At 46.2% G+C, this 12,013-nt stretch overlaps 1 protein-coding gene across 1 annotated transcript in view; it reads left to right on the plus strand.

Moving 5' to 3' along the window:
* The window catches only part of LOC135373637 (uncharacterized), a 187,537-nt gene that overhangs the window by 113,546 nt on the left and 61,978 nt on the right, over positions 1-12,013 (plus strand). The window contains exon 10 of the mRNA XM_064606733.1: positions 1,396-1,522. Coding sequence (XP_064462803.1) covers positions 1,396-1,522 — 127 coding nt within the window. The remainder of the gene's footprint in view (positions 1-1,395; positions 1,523-12,013) is intronic.

Raw genomic sequence — 12,013 nt, forward strand, 5'->3', positions numbered from 1 at the left:
GTTTACAGGCGTTTATCCTATAATAATGTATCCCGGAGGTCAATAAATTCGTCCGGCGAGCGTTGCAATTGAACTAGTGGGCCAACGTCTGAAGAAACCGTGGTCAGCGACGCGACGAGACTCACGCCGAAGAACAAAATGAAGGTCTCTGATGAGCAGGACGCTCGTGAAGGCTACATCGCTGAGCTTCGCGGAAGCATGGCTACGCTTGAAAGCAAGGTGATCCAGAAGATAGATGCTCTAGCACAGGTATTGAATGAAATTGTCGCCCAAGAATGTCGAAACTGCGGCTGACAGTCCAATGTCCCGGGCGTTGATGCGCCTGTGCAATGTGATACGGTTGAGGTAGGCAATCTCGGCGGCGCGGTGGTAAACGCCGACAGAAGGGTTGTTGGATATTCCCGCGTGTCGACTGACGTGCACGCAAGACTGGTTGCTACGGGAGTCCCTTTCGATGCCCAGGTGGACGGGCAACCTAGCTTGAATGGGACTCCGGAGAGAGAATCACTGCTTAGTCCTGGATACTATCTAAACCCTGGTGATTGCCGGACGCAGCCGTGGACAAGGCGGGGAAGCAACGATGAGCCTTGGCGTTCAAGTGAGTCCTCAACACAAGGAGATAATGACAATTCGGAAGTGACACGTCAACAACGACGACATTCTGTTATTCCTACGTCGTGTAGAAGACGAGATTGAAATCTACGGCGTGTCCGACAGAGCATACATTGTAGCGCTACGCAAGCGTCTTGTAGGACATGCCCTTGAGCTCGAGTGGGGACAGATGGCGGCTCGAACGTTCTATGACTGGGAGACATGGCGCCGAAAGTATGTTCAGCGTTTCACGTCTGCTCGAGGAATTCGAGGCTCTGTCCCGCGTTATAATGGCAAGCATGGAGCTCCCTGCGGACTATGTAGACCGCATCCGTCCATTTACATCGGTATTGGTTGTCGTCTGCAAATTACACCTGCAAGCTCGCTTCTCATATTGTGCATTTGCGAGTAAAATATTAGAGTTCCACGAAAGGGAAATGAAAACCGCATTTCCCGGCGCGCATCGGCGTCGCAGTCTAGTGAGCAGCGTCTCAACTTCCCTTCGCAACACCGGCATGTAGATTATTTTGATTACGGGAATCGGCTGTTTCGTATTATAACTTTGCGCTGCGCTCCTCAATCGTTCTGAAATTCATCAGGATTGAATGTCCTTGAGAGCTTACGTAGATAACAAAATGTCGCACCTATACGAATAAGAGGCGACCACTGCATGCCGGCACGCGTGACTTCGCCCTGTAAATTTGATAGTGAACTTGTGCTATCTCTTGCTTCTTCCGCTGCAGTGCTAACACATTTATTTTCCTAATAGGTGCATTACTAATTCTAGTCCTACTACTCTTGTAGGGAAGCTAAACCCAATGGTGTTGTCTTCGTGAACTTCTATGAGGAAGTCTTGGAGTCTGCTTCAGACTGCCAACTAACCGGACCCAACATCTGGAACAAGCGGATAAACCGAGTCCAAGGGACATTCGTAAGTTATGATTAAAATACTTATAATGTATGGAGGTCTTTGGTGAATTTACGGATTCTAAGTGTTATTTGAAGCGCGATATTATTCATAAAGCACACCCAGATGTTACATGCAGTATAGCAGGGTATCGCCATTCTGAGTCGATAGTTTCAAAACCGGCTGCTAGATTAATCCAAGCTTAAAGTAAAAAACAAGTGGTGTAGTGTGAAACAGCAGCACGAAGATATATTGAAAGGACGAAAATTTTATATTTATTCTACGTTAAAGGTGCCACGAGTTTGCTTTCAGGCTTCTGTGGCGCGAGGTAAGTTTTCCCGCCATATTGACATATCTTACCTCATATAGCTTGCTGAATGCGGTTGAATTATATCCCCTATCACGTGATCATTCCAACATGTTGATAGAGCGTACCGGACGCTGAGCAGCAGTGCGGGGCATGTATTCTAAGTTAATATCGAGTTGAGACGTTGTCAAACTGGTTTCCTTCTCATTATAATTTTCTTTACTGTGCACTGTGGGAAAATTCCCACAAATAGGGAAATGCCCGTCTGTCCTGCCACAGGATATACACACGTTCCTATATAGGCTTCAGCTAACTACAGACTAGTCAACGTCGCTCTATTTTGTGTTGCTTCAGCGAGCCCGCATTCCTAAGCCTAAGGCGCTGTTCCAACGGGAGACACCTTATCTCCTTCATAGCTGAGAGTAGTGAGGGACACGCAGAGAAGAAAGACGACGATACTCTTGTGTCCGTCTTTTCTCTTTGTCTGCCTCAGTGTACTCCCAGTTATGAATGTATGGCACCAACGCGCCAAATCTAACATGCCTAATTTCCATTTGATGATGTCATACGCCACGTCACGTCGCACATGGTACGTGACGTGAAACCCGCTGGAAGAGGCGTAACGCCGGCAGAAAAACACGTTTTTCATGAGAGAACAAGAGACATGTTTTCACTACGGAGATCTTGCCGCTGTATCTCGCTGGTGTCGAGACTCTTGGGGATATTTGGGTCAGTTATCCTTTTCGTGTGTTCTGCTGTTCCCACATGTGGTTTCCCCTCATTTCGGTTGTTCTGCAGCTCATCACGTTCAACTTTTAAGTATTGTAGTGGTATACAAGCCTCAGGGAATCAGGGTAATGCGAAAAAACTGCCACGACAACGACGAAAACCAGCCGACAAAAATGAGAAGGCGTCGTTTAGACATGCCACCCAGAACATTGGTCTGCGAGCTCTCGCGAACGCCATGAAGAAAGTTCAGCATGTCGGACTTTTTGGCTTTTTGTCTCTCTTCTCATAACGCTGGCTATGCGCGTCTCAGTGATTTTCCCAGCACCCCAAAATTGGCCAGATGACACCCCCCCAGGGGAATGTCATCTGGCCCTGCCGATTATTCAAATCAAACCTTGATATTTACGATGCCTACTGGTTTTGAAGGCTGTGAGTAAAGCATAAAAAAGTAACAGCGGTTTAACGTGGCCAGATCATCGTGCAAGAGCACGGTGCACTCGATGAATCACTTTGCTAAATTTGTGGTAACTGAACTTGTGAACGAGATGTACCCCCAGTCAACACACATGGTTGACAGAATGCAAAATCCACGTGGAATATCGTTGAACAATGTGAAACTTGAATTGCGACCCTGAATTTCACACATATTTGACGTAAAATTTCAACATGCGAATTGTAATGCAGGAATTCAACGCTGATTTAACACTCATTTACGAACAGTGGAATTGGAGCACGTTATGACAGCGTTGATGCTTACGCTGGAATTTAACGTAACCGAAAACATATAACAAACAACATTGTTTCTGCAGAAGTTTTACTTCAGGATTCCACATGTAAAGTGTACACGCAGAAATTACGTTGATTTATCATACGTAAAGAAACTGCGTTATCCAATCCAATCCCATCCACGATCCAATTCAAGTTCGTTCCTTTCAAAGCGAGGATCGGGGAAGCCGCACCAGACGCCATTCTCCTCAGATCATAACCGCCATTAACTCATGTTGGCGATTCAAGGTTATTTAGCTTTTGCGGCTCCTTCTTCCTTGTTTCCTGGGTCGTTTTGGTTTCGAACCGGGTTGTGCTCTGTGATATCGGTAAGCACAGGTTTCGCTCACACTGCTGGGATGTACGAGTTGGTCATGACGGTTACGACAGGCTCTCTGTACTACCAGGTTGCTGACTCGGGAGATTATCACCGCTGCTGGCAAGTCCAGTGTGTGCGGTTTATGCGTGATTCGTGGAAAGCGCAGGTATGTGCACGTCGACTTTGAGTTCATAATTGTGTTTACATTTGTGGAGTGTGCAAATAGGGAACTATTACATGGTGGGCTGCCGAATTGTTTTTCAGCGTTGTTGGCCGTTTCAAATTTATTCGTGTGGTAATTATTGTCAGTTGTGTTTCAGGACAGAGGGCGATGGGTGAATGCAATGCAGATGTTGAGCAAAGGGCGAGCTTGCATGTAACGTAATTTCTCTCTTAGCTGCTCGAATTGATCTTTTGCGTTGTTTGTGTTCACTTTTATGCAGGCGTCGTCGCACAGAAAGAAGACAGCCTGGAGGCCGAAACGGCGTGACTTCTCGCGAGGTTCTAGTGGCTTTCAACAATTAGAACAGTCAGTTAACGAAAGGAGTGCGAGAAGGTGTAGAGCGAGTTGGTAGTCCGTGTGTGTTTGTCCCTGTCCCTCCGCGTTCTTAATCATGTTCGGTCAGTTAACGGTCCTTATTGTTCACGAGAGAGAGAGAGTATGGAAAAGTATATCAGAGCTAATAAAATGTAAGGAGAATAAAACTTTACGGCAAGCACATTTTTGTGTCTATATTTGTAACCATTATCAGGACATTATGCTGATTTGTGAAATAAAAGCATCGAGAAATAACATGTATTGAATACTAATGAAATGTAATTTGCATTTTCATCGCACATTAATTATATGTTGTCAGTTTGCTGTTAGTTATTCCACTCTTTCAACATTAGTATACGTTGAATTAACGCGTAAACTACGTTTCAGTGACGTGGAATATGCGTTCTGGTCGCTGTTAATTTAACCCTTCTCTGACTGAGGCATTAGCCAGGTTGAATCAACGCTAGTCGTCAACGTTGATCCTGCATTCACATGGTTGATTTTCAACGTGTTTTCAGCGTTGAATTTGCAATGTTGTGTTGACTGGGACAGTTACGAGACAGTGTTGTACTCTCGCACTAAAATATTGGTCTCATGAATGGTTGTATAAATCGAATACTCTGCTCAGAACCTACGCGATTGCTTCCTGCGCATGTTGACGCTCTGATGAAGATATCCATCGAAGAACCACAGATTCCGTGACAGCAGGTGACGCCTGATGGCAGCGCAGACAAGTACCACGAGTTATAAAGCTTTTAAAAAAAATGGGTCCGGAAACCCAGGAGGCTATGAAGGGGAAACTTACCGCTTCACATGAAGAGAACTGCTCTGCGCCATATGTGCACGTGTTTCTTTGCGTTTTTCGTGACCTGTCCTCGTTTTCTCTTTTTAATATCACACCACGTTATTACCAGAAATGAACACGCTCACAACCCTGAACTACCTTGGTGGTATTTTGAGAGCAGCAAAAAAATGTTCAGCGCAATAAAGCGTTAGTGTTTGAAAATTGAATGTTGCTACATTTAGCAAGAAACACAGTTGTTAATGGGCAAGTCTTCTAAAGCGCATTTGTACCCCCCCCCCATTCCACTCCTGCAAATCGCAATGCCCTCAAAACGGAAATCCTGCGAAAAGCCACTGGATCACACGTCATACGTGACGTCACAGAATATGGTCACGTGGTTGTGACGTCATGAGAGACTGGCGCGTCTACTTCTAAGCGACGTCGTCTCGAGCATCATCACGAGGGGACTGGGCATGACCCTCCGTACCTCGTCTAGCGTCGCCCGGCGCAATCGGGGGCTTACGGCACGCTGCTCTGGCTTTCATGTGCTGTTGTAATCCTCGATGTCGTCGTACTTCGTCGACAACCAGCTACTGTGGCATCACCTGAATATCGAAGCACCGCAACGCTGTCCGCGCTCATGGAATGAGCGTGATTGCGATGCTGCGATCTTCAGGCGATGTCAGCAACGCGTCCGCATCTCCTGGCGACGCAGCAAGGGGCACGCTCTCGAACCCTGCGCCAGCTTGGAAGCTCGCGATGCTTCACCCGTTGTCGCCTCGGTGCGCACAAGGCAGCAATATAACCCTTGCACAACCTCATTGCGCGCCGTGGCGAAGCGACGCAACTCTCGACAACTGGTGCGTCTCGTAACAGCAATAAAATAAACAAGTTAAGTAAGTAAACTGTAAATACAGCGTATACTTTAGTTCATATAAACAAATAAATTGTGACTACTTCTCGAAACATCATTCATACAAACATCATTCAGCTAGGATGGCTGGGATTCATCTCGCGATAGCCGAGACTGCGAAGACTGACTGGTGAGTATGAAAGTATGTAAGAATTGGTTTCATGTGCTATCACAAAGTTGTTGTTACCTTTCGCATGTTTATCATAAGAAAACCTAGTGCAAACCTGACCCCAGCTCCACGGCAGTAGTATAGAAATGTGTCCTACAGCCAAGAGTTTTCTCCAATCCAATTCCAATCAAATTCGAATCCAATTCTAAGCCATAATCCAGTTCTAATCCAACACAAGCCAAATCTAAGCCATCGCATTGGCCACCATTAGCTCCGCCCACTTCATTTTTTGATTGATCTTCGATTGGTTGACCATAGCTCCGCTCCTTCATGCTAATTAGTCGGCTTGGCTCCGCCCACTTCACGCTGAATGGCCCGTGCTAAGCCTACTGATCATTGCTTGGTTGACCGTAGTGCCGCCCCTTTATGCTAATTACTGGGCTCAGCCCACTTCACACTGATTGGTGCATGCGGATCGCTGAGCACACCTCAGCCCTTTTATGCTAATTAACCAGCTCCGCAAATTGGTCCATTCTAAGCCTACTGATCACACTCCTCATTTTCCAGACTTTCTAAGCCCTCTGATTGGCCGTCCCCAATTTAAGCCTACCGATTGACCCGCTCTGAGCCCACTGATTGGCTGATTAAGCCTGCTGAACATACCCTTCGTCATCACCCGCCCGCTCGGCAGCGGGCCCGCTGTGGCTTTATCTCAGACAGGCAGCAAAAAAAAAAAAAACTTCAATGTTTATTGAGTACATGTTTGAGAAAAAGCATTGCAGTCTTGGAGAGGTCGATGCTTTTGATGCTAGGCATGGTTCCGCGAAAGTGACTGATCATGTAGGCGTTTCCGGAACAGCAGCTGAGAAAAATTTCCTCCTCCATGAGTTGACACTTCCATATGCACTGCGTAAAGCACGTGCGCAGCGATCCAGTAGCGTTCCTGTCCAGGTTAATTCTGGACCGCGTAGGTACCACGTGCCACTCTGATGGTGAAGATGTCGCCTGGGCACTCGTGTGCATACTTATCCTTCTCCAGCTTGACGCTCGCCATACCGTTGCCGGCGTCCAGCGCCAGCGCGCACCAGACGAGTGAGATGAGAACCAGGTACCACATCCTTCCAGTTACGCAGTCCAAATCACGCTACTCCTTCTCATCCACTGTATTATCTGTGCGGAGGGAAAGAATGCGAGGTGGAATCCTGCTATCTATGTCATCCATTCGAGCTCACCATATTCGCACCTTCCGTACGGGTAGGAGTCCACGTCATTGTAGAGGTATCGTTTGTCATCGTACGCCATCAGACTTCTTTTCACATTTCTGATGGTGTACATGCACTGTTTCTTTCCCACTATTGAAACCTGGTCGTGCAATACGCTACTGTGCTTGAATAGGGTATCGTGCTGCGTATCATGGAGGAGATGTTTGTGCACAATGTTCTTTTTGACCCCTTTAGATCTTGCTATGTGTTTTGCCCTGGCTTATTTGATGGAATACATTTTGGCTTTCAAGCATATTACTTCCTCTATGCGTATGCTACCCATTTAACTTTTGAACGCGCCAAGCCAACCGCGATTCCTCTCGCTGTACAGCAGATGATCCCGATCGAAAGAAGACAAGTCTAAATGTGCGTCGGCGATCGCTCTTAACTGATCCTCGAAGTCCTTACAGATTAGGCCAAGGATAAGAGAATCCGTGTCAAAATAGCAGGTAATCACCGGACATGTGAGCTAACTCACCAGGGTTTCATAGTAGAATGAGCACATGGTTAACTTACGCAGTTCTAAAATTGTGAAGCAAATCTGCAGGGGGAAATCACATTGCACTTTTCTTTTGCGCATTTCGTACATGACACAATATGCCGCATATGAAATTTATTTAGTAGCGTTCTCCCGAAGACTGCATTATTTGAGATTTTATAGAAGTTCTTCTCGAACGTCGTGCTCGCGACGTCATATCATTTCGGAATGCGGATTTTACCGGCAGAGCCAATTCGTCGAGACCGCGACTGAGCTAACGTGGCTGTACGGGACTACACCTTTGCAAAGCAAAATTTCGTAGCCGTCTCCGAATACTATGACCTTAGTTGTCTGTGCGCCATAAAAAACGGAATCATCATCATCATCGTCTCCGAATACCTGCATTGGAACGCCTCTGCACCCCCCCCCCCCATGGAATTGACGCTTTCCGAGCTCTTCCGACGAGCTCTCCCAGCGATGAATTTAGGTACTGTATGGTATCTCTGAATAGGAAGGTGCCAATTTCGAACGATCGGATTTTTTGCTTGGAACTGGCCACGATGAAGGGAACTCGCTTGAAACCGAGAAGGTGAAATTGCCGCAGCAGTCCGGCAAAATCGCAGGCTAGGTTGTGCACCATGATGGACAGTTTTTCCCGCGTCGTGCACGCCACATTACAGGAGTTGCACAGTGTTGCGATGCAATTAGTTTTGCTGGCAGTACAACGCTTGGACTGGTCGTGATGCCGGTCACGGGGTAAATCTTGCGCGAACTCCCGCCTACAGTGCGCGCAGTGGGTGGCAGTGGTTCATATTTTTTTGACCATGTATTCCAACCCTGTGGTTGCAGGAGTGCGAGCGTATTGAATTTAAAACACTCACCCTCGTTTCGTGCTGGTAAATGTATATTCATTAGCACGTTCCTGCGTTTAGCCAAATCAGCGGGAAGAACCCCATTGCATCCGAATGTTTTAGTTTTCATGGCAGAAATGCACATTTGAACGTTTTGGATGTTGGTGGACATGAACCCACAACCTTCCCGCTGATAATTTTCTACGCGCCCTGTGAACTCCTGAATCACGTCCATTAGGGTATTCACGATGGCTCCGTTGCTGTGGGTTTCGCGAGCAAACGCCATAAAGTGGGTGATGTGCGAGGTTATCTCCCCACAAGTTTCCTTTATCATTAAAACAACAGAACAAATGCAAAACCTAAAGGGTATTCTTTGTGCTCTCAATATAGCGACCATATCGTGAAAGTGACTCATTAAATATTGTCGCAAATCATCTACTCCCTGATCATGAATAGATGCCAATAGCACATACCTTTTGACGACACCTGTAAATGCACTGTCAGTCGGGAAGAAGGGCGGGAAGGATATATCCACGTGGGGAAGCGATCGCATCACATGAGCTCACAGTGTAGGAGAAGCGCCGTCCCGAGAATCGTCTTCCGATTCATCCTGTCCTGAGGATGGCACTTGCGGACTGTCCGTGGAGAGTCATTCAGGTACGTCCTACACGTCCTACGTCTTACGTCCTAGGGTGTGCCCTTCCCTGTGGGTAGCTAGTGCGACGCGAAATATTATTTTACTTTACCTATTCAGACTCCCTAAACACATTAGTTTTGTTTTTGGGCCGATCCTAAAACCTGATTGAGCGTAAAACTACTGCTTTGAAGAAGAATGACTGTCTATCATACATGGAGCATTTCTTGTGGAAGAGGTAGAAACGCATTATTCTGTAGCACTGCTTTTGACTTTCAAAGTACATGACTGGGTGTCTCAAACCAAAATGAGTAAGAAACATTGACTTAGCAGTGATGCAGAGCTAATACTTCAATAATTTTCTCGCTTTGGCTATTTACTCTTTGCATAATCGACACAAACGTGGACAGTTCACCCTTCGTTTTGTGTAGCAGTGAGCAGTACCATCAAATCTATGGAGGGACGTGTTACAACCAATAAATAGTATCTGTTTTCGCTTTCGGAAGCTAATTCTAGTGCTTTTCCGAGTGAGTTTCTGGGGCATAGTGCCCCTGCTAGGATTTTTTGCTTGTCTTTTACACTTGTCTGCTTTCTTTTAAACCTCAGTGCTCATTGTTGTTGTGGATTGCAGTAGAAATGAGCAGTGAGACTTTATTGCGGCAGTTTACGAAGATGTATGGGATCGGTAAAAGCACGCGGAAGAAAAAATACGACGCAATAAAGTGAAACTAGGGTTCGTCCCTGAAGTGTCGTCACTATGTCCTGCAATTGTCCTAAAAGGAAGGTCTGAGGACATACTTAGTACGCCATAAATAGTGCCACATTGACAGGATGACGAGGATTTGATGATCACATTTGACCCTCCTTGGGATCTCATCCCTGTCTGTGCATGATGTTCTTAGGGTATCCCTGGGATGACAGTGTGTTCTTGGTGTAGGAAACGTGCACCAAGTGTGGTGAATAACTTACTTTTGAAGTGAGTTGAAGCAGACTGTTCCCCCCTGAGGCACTCTCGCGGCTCATAGACTAGCAGCTACGCTGCATGTCAGGACACATTGGGGCCATCTGTTTTATATCGCGTACTCCTATGCTTTGGAGGTCGTGAATAATGTGTTCCGAGAAATGAGGTCAAGGAGCTTCATCGGCCACGCTGCATATCCCAACACGTTGGAGGCATCTGTTTTACGTCAGAGCTCGCATACCCCCACGCTTTGGAGGTCGTGAATAATGTTTTCCGAGAAATTAGGTCACAGAGCTTCATCAGCCACGCTGCATATCCCAACACGTTCGCGCCATCTGTTTTATATCAATGCTCGCGTACTGCCATGCTTTGGAGTTCGTAAATCACGTTTGCCAAGAAATGAGGTCATGGAGCTTCATCAGCCATGGTGCATGTCATCTGTTTTATATCAACACTGGCGTACTCCCATGCTCCTGGTGGTCGTAAAAATCACGTTCTCTGAGGAATTAGGTCATGGAGCTTCATCGGCCACACCGCTTATCCCAACATATTGGGGTCATCTGTTTCACATCAGAGCTCGCGTACGCCCACGCTTTGGAGGTCGTGAATAATGTTTTCCGAGAAATGAGGTCATCGAGTTTCATCGGCCACACTGCATATCCCAACACGTTGGGGCTATCTGTTTTATAGCAAAGCTCGCAGTTTGAAGATCGTAAATCATGTTTTGAGAAATCGAGAAATGAAGTCATCTAGATTCAGCAGCCACGCTTCGAGGCCGCGCATATTAAAAAAGTTAACTGTTCTGCCTGATAAGACAAGTCTATCTTAAGAAAAAAAAACACTATGGGCCCACTTCGCAGCTAACATGCGCGTTCGCCATATCGCACCACACTTGCACCCCTCCAGGGGTGCTTTGTATAAAACTTGCGATATATACAATTCATTTGAGGTCTGTGAAGCTACTTGTTCATCCGTCGGTCGACTGCGGGTGAAGCGCACAACGAGAAAGATATGTCTTACTATTGTCTTCAAGATCAGGAAAGTTAGGTAACAGTTGTCCTCATTTTCAGTTCACTTTGTGTGCGTAGAAACTTGCACTGAGAAGTAAGCGAGATATGTCATCTATTTTCGAGAAGCTGGATAAACTAAAGAAACCCGGTGATGGGGACATTCAGAAAATGAGCATTGCTCTGAAGAACAAAGAGCTCGACGTGTTGGACTTACGCAAGGTGGACACTATGTACGGGGAGGCCGTGTACGTGAAACTCCTGCTGGAAAACGATAAATGTGTAAATGCCCAGTAGTTTTAAGCGACTCACAGATGAAGATTTGCAAGAAATGCGAGAATTACCAGATCTGAAACTAGAGGAGAGATTCAGGGATGGTCAGAGTCGCATCGCCCAACATCATCTTCACTCACGCGAAGAAGTGACCGAGAGACCAGCGGTGTCCGCGTCCCATATGTAATCATCAGTCAAATAAAAATATATGTATTTCTGATTTTAAGAGAAAAATGTGTTGTTGTGATGGATTAGGAAGATAGGCTGGTATGATGGGAGGCTATATTGTTAGAATGATATGATAGGGAGCTATAGCGGGTATTCATCTACTAAGCAAGTATAGTTTGTGGGGAGCTATCGAGAATAAAGGACACCACGCTTTTTTAAGCAACAAACAACTTTTCTAGCATCTTTATTAATTTTAGGTCATTCGCGGCGAAATTATCAGAAAACAGGGATACAATGCTCTTCAGTGATTTCCCTTTCGCCAATAGTGTTGCCACGATGCAACAGTACACACCACACACTGGAGAATACAGGCTTTGAATACAGATATCATTATATTTGTACCGGCGAGGCGTTTCA

The sequence above is a fragment of the Ornithodoros turicata genome, unplaced genomic scaffold (assembly GCF_037126465.1).
Source record: "Ornithodoros turicata isolate Travis unplaced genomic scaffold, ASM3712646v1 Chromosome28, whole genome shotgun sequence".
NCBI classification, from domain to species: domain Eukaryota; kingdom Metazoa; phylum Arthropoda; class Arachnida; order Ixodida; family Argasidae; genus Ornithodoros; species Ornithodoros turicata.